Source organism: Salvelinus fontinalis, unplaced genomic scaffold (assembly GCF_029448725.1).
Source record: "Salvelinus fontinalis isolate EN_2023a unplaced genomic scaffold, ASM2944872v1 scaffold_0256, whole genome shotgun sequence".
In the NCBI taxonomy this organism is placed as follows: Eukaryota; Metazoa; Chordata; class Actinopteri; order Salmoniformes; family Salmonidae; genus Salvelinus; species Salvelinus fontinalis.
Window position 1 is genome coordinate 221,584 of NW_026600465.1, and position 22,061 is coordinate 243,644.

At 45.7% G+C, this 22,061-nt stretch overlaps 1 protein-coding gene across 1 annotated transcript; it reads right to left on the reverse strand.

Annotated features, from left to right (window-relative positions):
• Positions 1-894: 894 nt before the first annotated feature.
• Positions 895-19,368, reverse strand: LOC129844937 (guanine nucleotide exchange protein smcr8b-like; the record flags this gene model as incomplete). The annotated part of the gene is given in 4 exon segments (XM_055913103.1): positions 895-3,063; positions 4,800-4,948; positions 18,180-18,747; positions 18,880-19,368. Coding segments are annotated over 4 exon segments (1,380 nt in total). The 3' UTR covers positions 895-2,683.
• Positions 19,369-22,061: the final 2,693 nt, after the last annotated feature.

Sequence of the window (22,061 nt, forward strand, 5' to 3'; positions counted from 1 at the left end):
GGCTCCGTGTTGTTTTGTGCCTCTCAGGCACCCCACGTTAATCTGGGACTTCTCCCGGACATATTGATCCTTGCACCTAGTCTAGACGCAGGGCTCGGCCAACCCTAGTCTCGACGCAGGGCTCGGCCAACCCTAGTCTCGACGCAGGGCTCGGCCAACCCTAGTCTCGACGCAGGGCTCGGCCAACCCTAGTCTCGACGCAGGGCTCGGCCAACCCTAGTCTCGACGCAGGGCTCGGCCAACCCTAGTCTCGACGCAGGGCTCGGCCAACCCTAGTCTCGACGCAGGGCTCGGCCAACCCTAGTCTCGACGCAGGGCTCGGCCAACCCTAGTGGCTCGGCCAACCCTAGTCTCGACGCAGGGCTCGCCCATCCCTAGACTCGACGCAGGGCTCGGCCAACCCTAGTGGCTTGGCCAACCCTAGTCTCGACGCAGGGCTCGGCCAACCCTAGTCTCGACGCAGGGCTCGGCCAACCCTAGTCTCGACGCAGGGCTCGGCCAACCCTAGTCTCGACGCAGGGCTCGGCCAACCCTAGTCTCGACGCAGGGCTCGGCCAACCCTAGTCTCGACGCAGGGCTCGGCCAACCCTAGTCTCGACGCAGGGCTCGGCCAACCCTAGTCTCGACGCAGGGCTCGGCCAACCCTAGTCTCGACGCAGGGCTCGGCCAACCCTAGTCTCGACGCAGGGCTCGGCCAACCCTAGTCTCGACGCAGGGCTCGGCCAACCCTAGTCTCGACGCAGGGCTCGCCCAACCCTAGTCTCGACGCAGGGCTCGGCCAACCCTAGTCTCGACGCAGAGATACCATTCGCATGTACCATCTCTGCCAACGCGGAAACATCGCCTTTAAAGCCAAGGGCAGGACACATATTAGCACCAAGTTTAAACTAATATCAATCTTTAATAAATTATTTTTAGATTCTAAATTAGATTCTATCAGACAACAACATAACAGTTTGTGAAGGTGATGAGGGGGTAAATGAAGGACTAGATTCTATCAGACAACATAACAGTTTGTGAAGGTGATGAGGGGGTAAATGAAGGACTTGATTCTATCAGACAACAACATAACAGTTTGTGAAGGTGATGAGGGGTAAATGAAGGACTAGATTCTATATATGGTAGTGCACTATATAGGGAACAGGGTGGCATTAGAGATCCACTCTGGATCTCTCCTTCCACAGTGTAGACAGGATACAGTATGGAAGAAATGCTTTAGTTATGCAAAGGGACAGGGCTGTATATCTATGCTGTAGATTTTCTATGTAAAGGGGCGGGGCTGTATATCTATGTTGTGGTATTTCTATGTAAATGGGCGGGGCTGTATATCTATGTTGTGGTATTTCTATGTAAAGGGTCAGGGCTGTATATCTATGTTGTGGTATTTCTATGTAAAGGGACGGGGCTGTATATCTATGTTGTGGTATTTCTATGTAAAGGGACGGGGCTGTATATCTATGTTGTGGTATTTCTATGTAAAGGGACAGGGCTGTATATCTATGTTGTGGTATTTCTATGTAAAGGGTCAGGGCTGTATATCTATGTTGTGGTATTTCTATGTAAAGGGACGGGGCTGTATATCTATGTTGTGGTATTTCTATGTAAAGGGACGGGGCTGTATATCTATGTTGTGGTATTTCTATGTAAAGGGTCAGGGCTGTATATCTATGTTGTGGTATTTCTATGTAAAGGGACGAGGCTGTATATCTATGTTGTGGTATTTCTATGTAAAGGGTCAGGGCTGTATATCTATGTTGTGGTATTTCTATGTAAAGGGGCGGGGCTGTATATCTATGTTCTGGTATTTCTATGTAAAGGGACAGGGCTGTATATCTATGCTGTGGTATTTCTATGTAAAGGGTCAGGGCTGTATATCTATGTTGTGGTATTTCTATGTAAAGGGACGGGGCTGTATATCTATGTTGTGGGACAGGGCTGTATATCTATGTTGTGGTATTTCTATGTAAAGGGACGGGGCTGTATATCTATGTTGTGGTATTTCTATGTAAAGGGACGGGGCTGTATATCTATGTTGTGGTATTTCTATGTAAAGGGTCAGGGCTGTATATCTATGCTGTAATATTTCTATGTAAAGGGGCGGGGCTGTATATCTATGTTGTGGTATTTCTATGTAAAGGGTCAGGGCTGTATATCTATGTTGTGGTATTTCTATGTAAAGGGACGGGGCTGTATATCTATGTTGTGGTATTTCTATGTAAAGGGACGGGGCTGTATATCTATGTTGTGGTATTTCTATGTAAAGGGTCAGGGCTGTATATCTATGTTGTGGTATTTCTATGTAAAGGGGCGGGGCTGTATATCTATGTTCTGGTATTTCTATGTAAAGGGACAGGGCTGTATATCTATGCTGTGGTATTTCTATGTAAAGGGTCAGGGCTGTATATCTATGTTGTGGTATTTCTATGTAAAGGGACGGGGCTGTATATCTATGTTGTGGGACAGGGCTGTATATCTATGTTGTGGTATTTCTATGTAAAGGGACGGGGCTGTATATCTATGTTGTGGTATTTCTATGTAAAGGGGCGGGGCTGTATATCTATGTTGTGGTATTTCTATGTAAAGGGACGGGGCTGTATATCTATGTTGTGGTATTTCTATGTAAAGGGACGGGGCTGTATATCTATGTTGTGGTATTTCTATGTAAAGGGTCGGGGCTGTATATCTATGTTGTGGTATTTCTATGTAAAGGGACGGGGCTGTAGGAGAAGCGGAGGGCCGGAGGACCACTTCCTGCGTGGTGCTGTTTGATGAGGTCAGACAGGAAGTGCAACACCCGTAGGTCGTCCTCCCCGCTGAAACCCCGCCCACACAGGAAGTCCCTGCGACGCTGAGTCAGCGTGAAGTCCTCGTCCTCCCTGGGGACTCTGGGAAGCTGGAGGTCAGCGCGGCCGAGGCAGATGGGTGGTGCCTGACCCCCAGGTAAACTCTGAGCTCCACCTGATGTTAGAGTTGAGAGGTCAGGAGAACAGGACAACAGGAAGGCCTTGGCGGTCAGCTCAGCGAGGCAGCTCTCCACGTGGAGAAGATAGGTGCTGCCACGGCCTGGACATAAGAAACACAAACAGTCAAACACATTTTACACTCAGACATTCAAATAGTTTAGTTGACGACGCAGGTCAAGACATAAGACAGGTTTGCCGTGTTCATAACCAAGTGGAAGACAGGAATTAAGACCCCATTGGACTGGGAGACATGGAACGTCCATCCAACTGGTCAATAGTAGTGGGAAAGTTCTCAATCATCCCTGAGCTCCCACATGTTGACCTCTGACTGCCCAACTGGCCACTACCCAAGGTGACGACTTCCCAACTGGCCACTACCCAAGGTGACGACTTCCCAACTGGCCACTACCCTAGGTGACGACTTCCCAACTGGCCACTACCCAAGGTGACGACTTCCCAACTGGCCACTACCCAAGGTGACGACTTCCCAACTGGCCACTACCCAAGGTGACGACTTCCCAACTGGCCACTACCCAAGGTGACGACTTCCCAACTGGCCACTACCCAAGGTGACGACTTCCCAACTGGCCACTACCCAAGGTGACGACTTCCCAACTGGTCACTACCCAAGGTGACGACTTCCCAACTGGCCACTACCCAAGGTGACGACTTCCCAACTGGCCACTACCCAAGCTGACGACTTCCCAACTGGTCACTACCCAAGGTGACGACTTCCCAACTGGCCACTACCCAAGGTGACGACTTCCCAACTGGCCACTGCCCAAGCTGACGACTTCCCAACTGGTCACTACCCAAGGTGACGACTTCCCAACTGGTAACGACTTCCCAACTGGTCACTGCCCAAGGTGACGACTTCCCAACTGGTCACTACCCAAGGTGACGACTTCCCAACTGGTAACGACTTCCCAACTGGTCACTGCCCAAGGTGACGACTTCCCAACTGGTCATTACCCAAGGTGACGACTTCCCAACTGGTCACCGCCCAAGGTGACGACTTCCCAACTGGCCACCGCCCAAGCTGACGACTTCCCAACTGGTCACCGCCCAAGGTGACGACTTCCCAACTGGTCACCGCCCAAGGTGACGACTTCCCAACTGGTCACCGCCCAAGGTGACGACTTCCCAACTGGTCACCGCCCAAGGTGACGACTTCCCAACTGGTCACCGCCCAAGGTGACGACTTCCCAACTGGTCAACGCCCAAGGTGACGACTTCCCAACTGGTCACCGCCCAAGGTGACGACTTCCCAACTGGTCAACGCCCAAGGTGACGACTTCCCAACTGGTCAACGCCCAAGGTGACGACTTCCCAACTGGTCAACGCCCAAGGTGACGACTTCCCAACTGGTCACCGCCCAAGGTGACGACTTCCCAACTGGCCACCGCCCAAGGTGACGACTTCCCAACTGGCCACCGCCCAAGGTGACGACTTCCCAACTGGCCACTGCCCAAGGTGACGACTTCCCAACTGGCCACTGCCCAAGGTGACAACTGCCCAACTGGCCACTGCCCAAGGTGACAACTTCCCAACTGGCCACTGCCCAAGGTGACGACTTCCCAACTGGTCACTACCCAAGGTGACGACTTCCCAACTGGCCACTACCCAAGGTGACGACTTCCCAACTGGCCACTGCCCAAGGTGACGACTTCCCAACTGGCCACTGCCCAAGGTGACGACTTCACAACTGGCCACTGCCCAAGGTGACGACTTCCCAACTGGCCACCGCCCAAGGTGACGACTTCCCAACTGGTCACTGTTGTAACTACGTACAAGACAAAAAACAACAACAAAAAAAGACAAAATAATTTCACTAGCCTATCAGAGTGTGGGGGTTGGCCAGCCTGCCAATGAGGTGTCCGTGGTAAGCGGGGCTTCTCAGTGTACGCTGGTCCAGGTCCAGCACGGCCAGGTATCGTCCGTAACGAGCCAGAGAGTGAAGCATGCTGGGAGCTGTAGACGACTTCCTGGGGAGAGACAAAGATGGAAGTTATTTATTGATTTCTATGGTGTTCTAGAACCTCGACTTGTGTTCTAGCACAGCGGGTTCCCAAACTTTTTATAGTCCCGTACCCCTTCAAAACGTTCAACCTCCAGCTGTACCCCCCCCCCTAGTCCCGTACCCCTTCAAAACATTCAACCTCCAGCTGTACCAACTAGTCCCCTACCCCTTCAAAACATTCAACCTCCAGCTGTACCCCCCCTAGTCCCGTACCCCTTCAAAACATTCAACCTCCAGCTGTACCCCCCCTAGTCCCCTACCCCTTCAAAACATTCAACCTCCAGCTGTACCCCCCTAGTCCTGTACCCCTTCAAAACATTCAACCTCCAGCTGTACCCCCCCCTAGTCCCGTACCCCTTCAAAACATTCAACCTCCAGCTGTATCAACTAGTCCCGTACCCCTTCAAAACATTCAACCTCCAGCTGTACCCCTCTAGTCCCGTACCCCTTCAAAACATTCAACCTCCAGCTGTACCCCCCTAGTCCCGTACCCCTTCAAAACATTCAACCTCCAGCTGTACCCCCATAGTCCCGTACCCCTTCAAAACATTCAACCTCCAGCTGTACCCCCCCTAGTCCCGTACCCCTTCAAAACATTCAACCTCTAGCTGTACCCCCTCTAGCACCAGGGTCAGCGCACTCTCAAATGTTGTTATTTGCCATCATCGTAAGCCTGCCACACACACTATACGAGAAACTCGTCATCGTGCAAGCGGTCAGACAAGTGAAAATTATGGTCAGTAAAGAAAACATTAAGCTCGTCTCTTAAATTCCAAAAAACGTGTCAAATACTTTGCCCCTTGATAACCAGCGTACTTCTGTATGTTGTAAAAGCGTTACATTGCATAATGCAGAAAATACACGAGAGTTCAGGGGCCTTGCTTTAACAAAGTGAACCATTTTCACTGTAGTGTCCAAAACGTTTTCCAAGCTGTCAGGCATTCCCTTGGCAGCCAGAGCCTCTGGGTGGATACTGCAGTTCTACCCAAGTGGCGTCGGGAGCAACTGCTTTCACGGGCGTTACCACTCCACTATGTCTCCCTGTCATGGCGTTACCCCTCCACTATGTCTCCCTGTCATGGCGTTACCCCTCCACTATGTCTCCCTGTCATGGCTTTACCACTCCACTATGTCTCCCTGTCATGGCGTTACCCCTCCACTCTGTCTCCCTGTCATGGCGTTACCACTCCACTATGTCTCCCTGTCATGGCGTTACCCCTCCACTATGTCTCCCTGTCATGGCGTTACCACTCCACTATGTCTCCCTGTCATGGCGTTACCACTCCACTATGTCTCCCTGTCATGGCGTTACCCCTCCACTATGTCTCCCTGTCATGGCGTTACCCCTCCACTATGTCTCCCTGTCATGGCGTTACCCCTCCACTATGTCTCCCTGTCATGGCGTTACCACTCCACTATGTCTCCCTGTCATGGCGTTACCACTCCACTATGTCTCCCTGTCATGGCTTTACCCCTCCACTATGTCTCCCTGTCATGGCGTTACCACTCCACTATGTCTCCCTGTCATGGCGTTACCACTCCACTATGTCTCCCTGTCATGGCGTTACCCCTCCACTATGTCTCCCTGTCATGGCGTTACCCCTCCACTATGTCTCCCTGTCATGGCGTTACCCCTCCACTATGTCTCCCTGTCATGGAGTTACCACTCCACTATGTCTCCCTGTCATGGCGTTACCACTCCACTATGTCTCCCTGTCATGGCGTTACCCCTCCACTATGTCTCCCTGTCATGGCGTTACCCCTCCACTATGTCTCCCTGTCATGGCGTTACCACTCCACTATGTCTCCCTGTCATGGCGTTACCACTCCACTATGTCTCCCTGTCATGGCGTTACCACTCCACTATGTCTCCCTGTCATGGCGTTACCACTCCACTATGTCTCCCTGTCATGGCGTTACCCCTCCACTATGTCTCCCTGTCATGGCGTTACCCCTCCACTATGTCTCCCTGTCATGGCGTTACCACTCCACTATGTCTCCCTGTCATGGCTTTACCACTCCACTATGTCTCCCTGTCATGGCGTTACCCCTCCACTATGTCTCCCTGTCATGGCGTTACCACTCCACTATGTCTCCCTGTCATGGCGTTACCACTCCACTATGTCTCCCTGTCATGGCGTTACCACTCCACTATGTCTCCCTGTCATGGCGTTACCACTCCACTATGTCTCCCTGTCATGGCGTTACCCCTCCACTATGTCTCCCTGTCATGGCGTTACCACTCCACTATGTCTCCCTGTCATGGCGTTACCCCTCCACTATGTCTCCCTGTCATGGCTTTCGCTCCATCAGTACAGATACCAACATGAGCAGCAGCTACGTTTACATTTTAGTCATTTAGCAGACGCTCTTATCCAGAGCGACTTACAGTAGAGTGCATACATTTTATTACATTTTACATTTTTACATATTACATTTTTACATACTGAGACAAGGATATCCCTACCGGCCAAACCCTCCCTAACCCGGACAACGCTATGCCAATTGTGCGTCGCCCCACGGACCTCCCGGTTGCAGCCGGCTGCGACAGAGCCTGGGCGCGAACCCAGAGACTCTGGTGGCGCAGCTAGTGTAGGAGTAAGTGACATATGTAGGTAGATATCACACTATTAAACAATAGATAGGTAAATAGTATAAGAAGGCAGATGTGAGTGTGTTTGCCATTCTGGTAAATACAGGAAACCGAAGATTGGCAGATGGTGTGGTGGTAGCGAACCACATGTTGACATGGGTCATGGGACCGTGGTGATGGAGGTCTACTGGGGGACGTTCTGGCCCTCTGATCCTTTGACCCTTGTAGATTCTCCATTATGCTGTCAGACAGATAGGCGCTTAAAGAAATTGGACACTAGACACACAGTCTGCTGATTCTTTAAAGAGATACACATGTCAGAGAAATATGTGTTTAGGGCACTTAGACCCACTAGAAATATAGTCTACTCATTCCACTAGAAAAGCATACATACCAGAGAAATATGCCTGAGATGGCTGGACACTAATGAACAAGAAACACATAGTCTGCTGATTCCATTTGAGTGAAACTGACCAGACACATAGACGCCTATAAGCAATTGGATGCCCTAGAGAGGGGGGGGGGCACAAAGAGTGCATTGATTTAGTGGTAAAGGGAGGGTCCGGCCACCATGATAAACTGATTGAAGGCAGATGGTGGGGAATGACGTCATAGGGGACGGACAATACTATGTGGGTATAAATATAAAGGACTGGACTTCTGAGGGGGGGGTTCCGCGGACATTCCAGATGGCTGTACAATTGTAATAAAGAGCATGATTGAATTTACAAGTTCTGATAAAGCGTTATATTTCTGAGATGATTTTCCACGACATATTTTGGCGAGCTTGCCAGGAGCTGATAGGGACTGGGACGTTCTTGGCTGATGATGGGTTCTTTGGACAATCTAACAAACAAGGGTGGCCGCCCAACTAGACGGTAAGCAAGTTCTTACAATGGTTGAAATGTTTGTGTAAGATTGCTTCAGAGATACTGTCTCAGCGAGAGGAGCGCCACGTAAGTCTCTCTTTCAAATTTCCTAAAATGAAACCAGTAAATACAAAAGAACTTTTAAATTCAATGAATTTGCATGTATGTGTAATTTGGGGAATTGTATTAAATATAAATGCATGTGCATGTATAGAGAATGAGTGAATAGGCGATGTGAACTTTGCTTGTGTTGGGTGTTTAGTGGAGCATGCGCTCGCTCAGATCAGACCGTTCGAATGTGTAGCTTAAATGATGCGGTTGTTTGCGCATCTGGCTGAGATGGCTGGCTATAATGTGGGACAGCCCATACGGTAAAAACAGATAATGTAGGTAGAAAATCTTGTGATACCTCTTCAATAAAATTAGTAGAAGGAATGCTTGGACAGGTTACTTATGAATAACGGCTCTAAAGATAACAGGGAACTGCATGAATAAGTAGTTAGAAAGCCACGATACCGCTCGTTAAAAAAGGAACATTTTTAAAGAGGTCTGATTGGGTGGATATTTAGTAAATAAATACTTCATGGATACCGCCTCAGAACGGGGGACTGTACGGATGAATATTTAGAAGGCAGGAAAAACGTTAGCCCGATTGTGCGGCGTTCAACTGCAAAAGTAGCTTATAAATATTAGGTTGTAGGAAAACGTTAGCCCGATTGTGCGGCGTTCAACTGCAAAAGTAGCTTATAAATATTAGGTTGTAGGAAAACGTTAGCCCGATTGTGCGGCGTTCAACTGCAAAAGTAGCTTATAAATATTAGGTTGTAGAAAAAACGTTTGCCCGATTGTGCGGCGTTCAACTGCAAAAGTAGTTAATACGGTCGAAACATAAATCAGTAGTTAAATAAATATTTCATGGTTAACGCTCTGAAAGGAGGACTGTACGGATGAATATTTAGGACGTTTGCCCGATTGTGCGGCGTTCAAATGCAAAAGAAATCCTGCGAATAAAAAACCGCTCTGTCTAGCTAACAGGGTTTTGTAATTCAGTAGGTCACGCCACAATACTAATCAAATAAAAGAAGAAAATATCAGTATTGGGGGTTGGGTAGGATATGAAGACAAGCTGATCCGATTAGACAGTAGTCTCTCGTCATATCGTAGAAATCCTATTAGCCTAGGCTTATGTTGAACAAAGGGATTAAGTCAATAAAGAAAGAACTGAGTTGTTTTGAGGTAAAAACAAAAGGATGAATGATAATGTTGTAAGAAATGAGTAGATCTGTGTAGAGATAGAACATTAGAAAGAAAGGACAGGTTGGGTTGTGTGTGTGTGTCTGTGGTAGGAAGAGGCATGCGCAAGCCTCTCTGATAGTTAACTGAGTGTAATTTGAGAAGGAGAGTGCAGTTAACTGCTATTAGGCAGATGGAATGAAATTAAGGAACATCGAAGTAAAATAAGTTATAATCAAGGATAAAAACACTGATGTGATAAAGTAATAAGCGACCATAGTAGAATACTAAAAAAGGTGTTAAAATAAATAACCATAAAGATAATAAAAGAGGATTAAACCAAATAGTGTGTAACAAGACAGAAAGTAGAATCGTCGATAAATTGAAATTGTACTATAAAGTTAAAAACGAATTTAGGTTAGTTAAGATAAATAGTGATAAATAGTGAAATTCAGGACAGATTAAGGATTCACGAACGGTGTAACAAAGGAAGAGGAAAAAAGAGGCCGTCGATCACTCTGTACCCACAGAGACTGCGGTCTAAAAATAGCCTGAAGGACAGAGACCAGAATATGAGAGGTTTGTTTCACTAAAACCGTGAATCGGGAATTAAACAGTAAAATGGGATAAAAGACAATGAAATAATAAGAATATAGATAAGAGGTAAGAAAGTATAGACAAAATAAATTTAATAAAGGTAAAAGTAAGACGTTAGATAGAGATCTTAACGGAGCGGGCAGTGGACTGGTGTGACTCAGTTGGTAGAGCATGGTGCTTGCAACACCAGGGTTGAGGGTTAAATTCCCATGGGGGACCAGGATGAATATGTATGAACTTTCCAATTTGTAAGTCGCTCTGGATAAGAGCATTTGCTAAATGACTTAAATGTAATGTAAATGTAATCATAAAATTGATTAGAATTATAAAATGAATAAATAATAATATCTGTAATGGGAAAAACACAGTGATATTTGAAGTATTGTATTAGAATAAGACATTAAGTCATCTGTAGTATTCAGAAATAATGTCTGTACTATATAGAGCTTGGTTTGAGAAGAGAAATTAAGTGATGTGACAAATGCATTTTTAATTGGAAAGGGGATTCGCTCTACCTTGGAAAAATAGTAAATAAAAGGTGTATAATACATGGGAGTATTTAGGAAAAATACAATAATTAGTGGCATGACAACAAAATGACTGTTTCCATAGAATAGGGAGAGAAGGACACTATTACCTGATAAACAGGATAAATAGGACAAGGGAATTAAACAGTCACATGGGACCAAAATGTGAAGCTCGATTTGCAGGCGTTCTGATGTCAACATTCTATCATCAGAAAATACATTGCGATGGGGGTGTGTGTGTGGTTCCTCTAATCCTCGCAGACGTGCGGGTGATTGGCAGAACTATTGACAAGATCTAAGAACCAATAAGAAAATAGCTCTCTGTTCTGGATATAGGTATATCGGTTATGGGAAAATTAGTGTAATGTGACATTAGAACTTAGTGCGGTAGCAGGAAATGCCGCTATACAAGAGTTTATATCCTTGTCAAAATAACAGACAACTAATTGGTTTGAGGTTAGTGAGAATGGAATTTTTACTTGGCGGTGTGTAGTCTCTGAGGGAACAATGAGTGTTTCATAGAGATTGCAGTTTATATGTGGTCAAGAAGAAGTATTAGATCACGTTTGACTTGACATCTAGTAGAGTAACGACGGAATTTTAATTGTTAGACATTCTATACCACAATTCTCTGGAACTGTTAAAGACGCTTTAGAATAAAATCTATGGATAAGTAAAATTATTGGTTTGCTGACTAAAAGGTAACGTTGTGAATATTAACGATATGTACACTTTCTTTTCCAGAAAGAATAAGGGGAAAAAAAAAAAAGGGGGTTTCAATCTTCTCTGGTCAACAATGTCATTGGAGACTAATTAACTGCTTTCCACAGTAATTAAAGTCAGCCGCTTTAAAAATAAAAATATCTGGATAAGGCTAAAACATGGAGTTCTGGATGAGTGAGTCCAGTTCGTTTGCTATTATTAGCTTATGGTTCACTAGTGAGTACACCATGTACTGGGAATGAATATGCATTAGTAGATATATTGGAAGGGTTTTTTCCAATTCAGTTTCAAATTGGGTATGCAAAAGGATGAACATGTTTTTGAAAAATGTATTTAAGTTGCTCCTAAAGAAAGGGGGAGTGGAAACATATTAATGGTGTCAAAATGCCCTGAATCCTAGGAATTTCCTGTGAAAGACTGATCACCTTTTACTAGAAATTGTTGGAACAGGTGGGATTTACTTATAAAATGTTTAAGACACCAGACTCTATTCAAACTGTATAATTACTTTGAAAATCTATTATGTCTCTGGGAAAATTATGAAGAGTTGTACCCTTAAATTGAATAATTTATTCGAATAGGTTTATTTTAATTTTAATTTTTGATATAACATGGGTTCATGGGTAAAACTATCAGTTCCTTGGGGTTATGGTCTTTGGGGAAATACACAAATGTGTTTTGTTCATTATGCATATAAAAAGTGTTGAAAGTTATTCCAACGGGTTTATTGGAGTGTGGGTTTGTGAGGGTTTTTGTTGATAAATACATCATTTGTAATTCATCTGAGAGAACACTGGTGGAATAAGGGAGTTATCATAAGAAGGTGACGTCAGAATGCTTTAAGGCATGGGAGAGAATATCACCACAAGTGGGTGTGGAGATCAAACCCACCCTAACCGACTGAACAGTGAGGGACAACTGTGTCTGATGACCTGTGAACTGTATCTAAAAAAGACATGCTGAAATGACATTATATTTGTTGGGAGAATAATGACTTAAAGTTATTGGGGTACTGATTTTTTATTATCAGGCCATTCATGAGAGAAACTGAGACAAAAGGGCTATTGGAAAATAGATAATACTGGTATTTAAAGTGTTTAGTATAAATGTTCATTATTAAAGGGATGTTGTGTATTGAATAGATAAGGTCAAATTTGAGTTAAAGTAAACACTAAGGACTGTTATCCTGAATATTGGGTTGGAAAATGTATTTAAGAAATAACTGTTTAGTTATTTAGATATAGAACTGTTTAAATTTAATAGGCCTAGGGAAGCTCTGGAAACTAATCCTGAGACAAGGTGGTTGACAAAACTTACAGAATATTAGATTAAAGGTTTTTTATTTTTTGTTTTATAATGTCATTGGAATTGGAATGATAAAATCTAATGTTTAATTGAATAAAAAGATAGTATGTTGTGCGATGATACCCAAGAATGAAGAAGAAAGAGACCAATAATAACATGGGCATAGAATGAAACAGATGGACGTTTTTCTCCAGGTTTAATTACATTACGAATAGTGGAAATTTATTGCAAATGTGTAATTATTATTATTATTTTTTTTTCTCTTTTTCTCATTTGGTCAATTTATTTTTGTTTTGAGGAACATAAGGTTGTGTATATGTTCCTGAGGAGGGACTGATTGATATAAATGATATATAAATTGACTTAAGGATGTATTAAACAATGGCTGCTATGGGTTAGGGGACTCATAAATGAAGGTAATGGTAGTGAAGGTGTGTTATTTGTAGAAACTATGTATAATAATAGAGATAATTCACAGAAAAGGAAAGACAGCTGACTGTGTAAAATATAGGGAAAATTCTAAAGTAAATAGAACAATTCACATATCTAAAGATATGGTAAAAAGAATAAGTGGTGGCATTTTGAACACTAGAGCAAAAGTTTAAGAAACTTATGACTTAGTTTTGTGAGGATTGGATATTCTTCCAACTGGAAGACACTTGACTGAGTACATGTTATTTTACAGCAGTTGCCGTAGGGACCATCATTTAACTATCATTATGAATATTTCTGTGGCAGGAGGCCAGGTATTTGAGGCAGAATGGTTACATAGGGCTGTTATTAAAAATTAAGATTTAGTGATCTTGCTAATGTTGTCAGGAAATAACCCATGTGTAAGTGTGTATGTCCTCAGGAAAAAACAGCCAGAAATGGAAGGGCTTGGGCTGCATTCTGGAGACTGAGTGTACATCAAGATACACCAGGCTGGTGGTATACTTCTTACAACACTGCAGTGGTAAAGTTCTTCTTGTCTCTCTTTGGTGGGTGCATAAGTCTCACGAGAAATAAGGTCCAGCTGAATAATGGGTGAGCTTGAAAACACCATGACAGAGGATGTGGAATCAGAGAGAGAAAGAGAGAGAGACTAGATTCCACTATAGACATACTGGGTTGAGTTTGGAGGCTACTTGTTTTATTTTTAATACATCATGTGAAAGAGAATGGATGATAGGATATTATACTCTAAACAAACATGTTAAAGGGATTGATATGAAAGCATATACAGTGTTGAATTAATTCAAGAAGAGAGAATGTTAATTGTAGGTTATGCACATGATTATCAGTTGAAATGGAGTAGATGGGAAACTAAGTAAAAATGACATGATTTGGGAACACCTCTCAGAACCTGGGGCCGAAAGGGGAAGACTGGGTGGAAGCATGAGGAAGCTTTTTAGGGCTTTTATTTTTGTGGAGTCCAGCAGAAAAGTATCCTGGAGGCATAGAGTCAGGTAAAGAGAGAGTGGGAATTGTCATGGTCTCAGATTTCAGTTTGCATGAATATATTTATGCATAACACATAACATTGTCAATGCTGTTATGTTTTGTCTGTTGTTTTCCAAGTCTTATGTTTAGGAAACCAGAAGGAGAGGGGTTCGCCAGCTTCAGCCTGAATGTCTGTTTGTTGTGTGATGAGTGATGGAAGTAAGAGGATGTATGGTGCAATCTTAGAACAGAGGCCATAAGTCTCTAAGTATGAATGCTTCACAGAAAGTAGGCAGAAACCTGAACCAGGATGAGAGGTTCTGCGTCTGATGATCCAAGGGGACCAGAAGGACCTCTCCCAGTGATACCAGGAGATCTAGTCCACGTTGGAGGGATCCGGAGGAAGTGGGATCAACCGAGGAGAGATGGACCCTATGAGGTGGCCAAAGCAACAAGAACGGCCGTCCAAGTGAAAAGAAGCCAGACGTGGTACCATCTGAACCACTGCAGCTGAGTCCTAACAGAGAGAAGGATACAACCACATAGAGATGAGGACACAGAGGATGCTGATTCACCAGGAGGGAGCCTGGAGGGAGCAGGAGCAGCGGAAACGATTGAGACGCCAGGGAGGAGCCAAGAAAACAGCAAATCAAGTGAAAGCCAAAATATGACACGTGCACCGACTAATGCACCCAGAAGAGGAGGAGAGGCCTCACAAGGAACAGAATAAGAACGTTTCTTCCCTAAAATTGAAACTCTTCCAGATGGAAGTTAAGTCCGGCCTGAGGAGGGAGCCTCAGGTGAAGAAAGAGGAGGAAAAGTCCCGCAAGCTGAAGAAAATGGGGATTACCCTACAATTGACTTTTAAACTTTTGAATGGCCTCCTTTACAGACCATTGATGTTAGAACAACAAAAGAATAATGACATTGACATAACAGAAGTAACAGTGAATGCTAGAATAGAAACAACAGACTAATGCACAATCAAGATGTATGGTGGGAGCAGGAAGAGAAGAATGGAATCAGCCAAACAATCCAAAAAGACTGACAAGGTTAGAATCTATGTTCCACCTCAATTTATAACAGAAGTAGGAGAACTGAAGTCTATCTCAATCATAAGGATCAAACCCTTATCGGAGATTGCACTCTGTGGATGGACATATCACCAAACAAAGGGACAAGTCATTTGGGATCCGAAAGGATGTGACCTGACATTAATCAAAGAAAAAGACGAGAGGGTGCTCATCATGAATCAGATTGAACCAGTTGAAGGTGAAGAATTAATAGTTGAAATAACAAGAACAACAGTGACCGAAGGGAGTAGCACCACTGTCATTAAGGTTGATTCTACCCCTGCACATGAACAGGAAGAACCTGTGACAACAACAAGGGTGGCGGCTGCTGTGACGACCACAGTAGCTATCACTAGATGACATCGACTGCCCTTACCAAGCAGACCACCGTGCCACAAAGCAACCTGAGACATCTGAGTCAGGAGAGTTTTTTACTGACAATTGGAACTTTCTGATAAACTCTAATGATCTACTTCAAGATAAGAACATTGAAAAAGCAACAGAATTAGATATATCAGAATCAGAACCACTCAAGGACACCACATGAGAAGAAGTAGTGAAGAAGGAGTGATACGAATGGGCTAAGTATATGGCAAACAGACACAGAATGGATAATTGTATTTTGTGAAGAAAATCACCTTTGTCTGATCTTTTAATAGTCTCTGAACCAGCATCATGTAAAAACTGTGTAAGTTGGGAAAAATGACTGTTGCACCTTTATTCACAATATTGCTATGGCCAAATTCAAAGGATTATGAGCAGAAGTAAAGGCTAATGATGATGAAAATGTAATGAAAGTGTTTAGACTCTCATGTATGAATTTGGTTGGATCTAGCGTTAAGAAAGTGGGAAGTCCAGGCAATTATACCAATAAGTATGGAAAGCCTTGCAATGCGGTTGGAGGACCTCTTGACTGCCCCTTTGGTAACTGTAACTGTCTCTATGAAGTGATTGGGGGTGGGGGAGGGGGGGTCATACGTGTCATGGTTTCCATGTATATGTTCAATTACCCAGTTCAGATTAATGTTTACTCATACATGTCCACAAAAAGTGTCATTTGCGTCACAATTGCAAGTGGTGTACAAAAATTCATGAGGATGGTCATTATCATCACCTAGAACCTTTTTTCTGTCAAAGTGTCAAAGAAGAGATTGTCTTATATGTAAGGATGAGGACTGTGGTCTTATGTAAAGGGGTTTTAGCATATCTATTTTGCCTAATGCTTTGTGTTCTTTGTAACCTCAGGCAGGGATTCATACTACATGCTCATTGCTTCATCAAAATATAATGGTTGATTATTAGTATTTTTTATTTTAACTAGATCTTTCATTCCTATTTTATGTTATTAATTGGAGATGTTTGGTCTAGTTGGGTTTTGTAAGAATATTATGTTTCAATTGGATCTTTTCTTCCTGTCTGTGTTTATGTATTGGAGATGTTTGGTACAAGTGATTTGTAAGCTTTATTTTGATAATGTTTTAGTCAATTGTTGGTATTGATATCTACTCTCTATATGTCATTTTTAATATGGTTTTTGAGGTTATTTACCCTCAAGAGGAGGGATTATGTAGGAGTAAGTGACATATGTAGGTAGATATCACACTATTAAACAATAGATAGGTAAATAGTATAAGAAGGCAGATGTGAGTGTGTTTGCCATTCTGGTAAATACAGGAAACCGAAGATTGGCAGATGGTGTGGTGGTAGCGAACCACATGTTGACATGGGTCATGGGACCGTGGTGATGGAGGTCTACTGGGGGACGTTCTGGCCCTCTGATCCTTTGACCCTTGTAGATTCTCCATTATGCTGTCAGACAGATAGGCGCTTAAAGAAATTGGACACTAGACACACAGTCTGCTGATTCTTTAAAGAGATACACATGTCAGAGAAATATGTGTTTAGGGCACTTAGACCCACTAGAAATATAGTCTACTCATTCCACTAGAAAAGCATACATACCAGAGAAATATGCCTGAGATGGCTGGACACTAATGAACAAGAAACACATAGTCTGCTGATTCCATTTGAGTGAAACTGACCAGACACATAGACGCCTATAAGCAATTGGATGCCCTAGAGAGGGGGGGGGGCACAAAGAGTGCATTGATTTAGTGGTAAAGGGAGGGTCCGGCCACCATGATAAACTGATTGAAGGCAGATGGTGGGGAATGACGTCATAGGGGACGGACAATACTATGTGGGTATAAATATAAAGGACTGGACTTCTGAGGGGGGGGTTCGGCGGACATTCCAGATGGCTGTACAATTGTAATAAAGAGCATGATTGAATTTACAAGTTCTGATAAAGCGTTATATTTCTGAGATGATTTTCCACGACACTAGCACTGCGATGCAGTGCCCTAGACCACTGCGCCACCCGGGAGGCGTTTGGCTACATACGGACCGTTTAGTGGAATTCCCGCGAGAGAGTAACGGTTAATGTGATTGGATGTTAATTATTTGACGAGGCTTCCTGTATTTGACTTTGTGTTGTTATTTCGCTGAACACTAGATGGTTTAATTTTATTTTTGGCGGTGAAACGAGGCGACTCAGGTAAGAGGAAAAAAACTCACCCAAATGTATAGCCTCGGTGGAAAATATAAATGGACTGTTTAAAAAAAATGTGAATTACATTTTTATTTGGCGTACCCCGATGGCATTGCACGTACCCCAGTTTGGAAATACCTGTTTGAGAACTTGGATAGGAGACAGTGGGCAGGGTAACTAATTGGGACAGTCAACATTACAGCAGACTATACAGGCCTCATAAATCACTACTCAATATCATTTGTAGCTCAGTCAGTCACAATTTACCCATGATGCATCAGGGTTTTGATGCTCTGTTTTTACCTGTGGATTCCGATGAGTCTCCAGGTGAGCAGGTCTGTCAGCTGAAGAGGCGTGGCCAGGTAGGGCTGCACAGCATCTCCATAGCGACCAGGTGACGGCAGGTAGAGCGACAGGGCAGCGACCGTCCTCCTCACGGAACCCTCCTCTCCACCAATCACCACCAGCGGCCGGCCGCTCAGCAGGCAGAACACGGCATTCTGGGAGAAAGAATTCTGCCGCAGGAACCTGAGGGCTCCAAGACCCGCCTTCCTCCTCTGGTGCTGATGTCGTCGCGGGTTACTAGCGCTGCGGTTGCCGTGGAGACGTGTGGGGGGCAGAGAGGAAGAGGTGCTGTCGTAGCTCATACAGTCTGACGCCTCGTCGACGCTCAGCCTGTAAGGGGTGTCGCCTAGCAACCGCCGGCCCCCTGACCCCTGACCTCTAACGTCTAACCTCAGGGGGATAGAAAAGTTCACCTGGAGGTCAGGAACCACTCGCTCGCTATCATGCCCAGCCTGACCTCTGACCTCCGCGTCGGCATGGTGACCCTCGTACTGCTGGGAGGAGCACTCTACTGACACCTGGTGGACTGGAGACAGACAGAAACTAAATCAGTTTTTAAGAGAGAAAACAGATAATACACGGTAAAACACCTTGGAATAAAAGCATCTGGAATATGTCACAATTATTATTATTGAAGAGGACAAACAGACAGTCTTACCCAGAGTTCCCTGGGGCTCAGACGTGGGGGCCGGAGTGTCCCATCTCTCTGGCTTCTCCTCCTCCAATTCCTGGAGTTCAATACCCAGGGTGCTGTGCGGCCGAGTGGGAGTGTCCTCTAGCTCCTCCTCTCCCTCCGTCTGGACTATATTACCCATGATTCCCTGGGGCCGAGTGTGCGCCGCCTCCTCGTGAACTACAATCCCCAGGGTGCTGTGCTGCTGAATGGGCGTGTCCTCACCTGCTGCCTCCTCATCCTCCTCTTCCTGGATTACACTACCCATGATTCCATGCTCCTCAGGCTCCTCCTCTGTGATGGCGGTGAAGATGAGATCGTCGGGGAAGATGGAGTCTGAGGTGCTGATGACCTCAATACTGTCCTCGCTGTTCGCCCTCCGTGCCAGGGACCGCACGTCACGTCTAATCCCCGCCTCCGCAGGGGTACGACTCCGTACCACATCACAGCCTTCACCCTGACCCACGTACACACCTAGGGACACGGTACACACACCCCTATAGTTTAATAACTCTATAGGAGAGAGACTAACACACAGCCCTGACCCAACTCTATAGGAGGAGAGGAGAGAGTCTAACACACAGCCCTGACCCAACTCTATAGGAGGAGAGGAGAGAGACTAACACACAGCCCTGACCCAACTCTATAGGAGGAGAGGAGAGAGACTAACACACAGCCCTGACCCAACTCTATAGGAGGAGAGGAGAGAGACTAACACACAGCCTTCACCCTGACCCAACTCTATAGGAGGAGAGGAGAGAGACTAACACACAGCCCTGACCCAACTCTATAGGAGGAGAGGAGAGAGACTAACACACAGCCCTGACCCAACTCTATAGGAGGAGAGGAGAGAGACTAACACACAGCCCTGACCCAACTCTATAGGAGGAGAGGAGAGAGACTAACACACAGCCCTGACCCAACTCTATAGGAGGAGAGGAGAGAGACTAACACACAGCCCTGACCCAACTCTATGGGAGGAGAGGAGAGAGACTAACACACAGCCCTGACCCAACTCTATAGGAGGAGAGGAGAGAGACTAACACACAGCCCTGACCCAACTCTATAGGAGGAGAGGAGAGAGACTAACACACAGCCCTGACCCAACTCTATGGGAGGAGAGGAGAGAGACTAACACACAGCCCTGATCCAACTCTATAGGAGGAGAGGAGAGAGACTAACACACAGCCCTGATCCAACTCTATAGGAGGAGAGGAGAGAGACTAACACACAGCCCTGACCCAACTCTATAGGAGGAGAGGAGAGAGTCTAACACACAGCCCTGACCCAACTCTATAGGAGGAGAGGAGAGAGACTAACACACAGCCCTGACCCAACTCTATAGGAGGAGAGGAGAGAGTCTAACACACAGCCCTGACCCAACTCTATAGGAGGAGAGGAGAGAGACTAACACACAGCCCTGACCCAACTCTATAGGAGGAGAGGAGAGAGACTAACACACAGCCCTGACCCAACTCTATAGGAGGAGAGGAGAGAGACTAACACACAGCCCTGACCCAACTCTATAGGAGGAGAGGAGAGAGACTAACACACAGCCCTGACCCAACTCTATAGGAGGAGAGGAGAGAGTCTAACACACAGCCCTGACCCAACTCTATAGGAGGAGAGGAGAGAGACTAACACACAGCCCTGACCCAACTCTATAGGAGGAGAGGAGAGAGACTAACACACAGCCCTGACCCAACTCTATAGGAGGAGAGGAGAGAGTCTAACACACAGCCCTGACCCAACTCTATAGGAGGAGAGGAGAGAGACTAACACACAGCCTTCACCCTGACCCAACTCTATAGGAGGAGAGGAGAGAGACTAACACACAGCCCTGACCCAACTCTATAGGAGGAGAGGAGAGAGACTAACACACAGCCCTGACCCAACTCTATAGGAGGAGAGGAGAGAGACTAACACACAGCCCTGACCCAACTCTATAGGAGGAGAGGAGAGAGTCTAACACACAGCCCTGACCCAACTCTATAGGAGGAGAGAGTCTAACACACAGCCCTGACCCAACTCTATAGGAGGAGAGGAGAGAGACTAACACACAGCCCTGACCCAACTCTATAGGAGGAGAGGAGAGAGACTAACACACAGCCCTGACCCAACTCTATAGGAGGAGAGGAGAGAGACTAACACACAGCCCTGACCCAACTCTATAGGAGGAGAGGAGAGAGACTAACACACAGCCCTGACCCAACTCTATAGGAGGAGAGGAGAGAGACTAACACACAGCCCTGACCCAACTCTATAGGAGGAGAGGAGAGAGTCTAACACACAGCCCTGACCCAACTCTATAGGAGGAGAGGAGAGAGACTAACACACAGCCCTGACCCAACTCTATAGGAGGAGAGGAGAGAGACTAACACACAGCCTTCACCCTGACCCAACTCTATAGGAGGAGAGGAGAGAGACTAACACACAGCCCTGACCCAACTCTATAGGAGGAGAGGGGAGAGACTAACACACAGCCCTGACTCAACTCTATAGGAGGAGAGGAGAGAGACTAACACACAGCCCTGACCCAACTCTATAGGAGGAGAGGAGAGAGACTAACACACAGCCCTGACCCAACTCTATAGGAGGAGAGGAGAGAGACTAACACACAGCCCTGACCCAACTCTATAGGAGGAGAGGAGAGAGACTAACACACAGCCCTGACCCAACTCTATAGGAGGAGAGGAGAGAGTCTAACACACAGCCCTGACCCAACTCTATAGGAGGAGAGGAGAGAGTCTAACACACAGCCTTGACCCAACTCTATAGGAGGAGAGGAGAGAGACTAACACACAGCCCTGACCCAACTCTCTAGGAGGAGAGGAGAGAGACTAACACACAGCCCTGACCCAACTCTATAGGAGGAGAGGAGAGAGACTAACACACAGCCCTGACCCAACTCTATAGGAGGAGAGGAGAGAGACTAACACACAGCCCTGACCCAACTCTATAGGAGGAGAGAGAGACTAACACACAGCCCTGACCCAACTCTATAGGAGGAGAGGAGAGAGACTAACACACAGCCCTGACCCAACTCTATAGGAGGAGAGGAGAGAGACTAACACACAGCCCTGACCCAACTCTATAGGAGGAGAGGAGAGAGACTAACACACAGCCCTGACCCAACTCTATAGGAGGAGAGGGGAGAGACTAACACA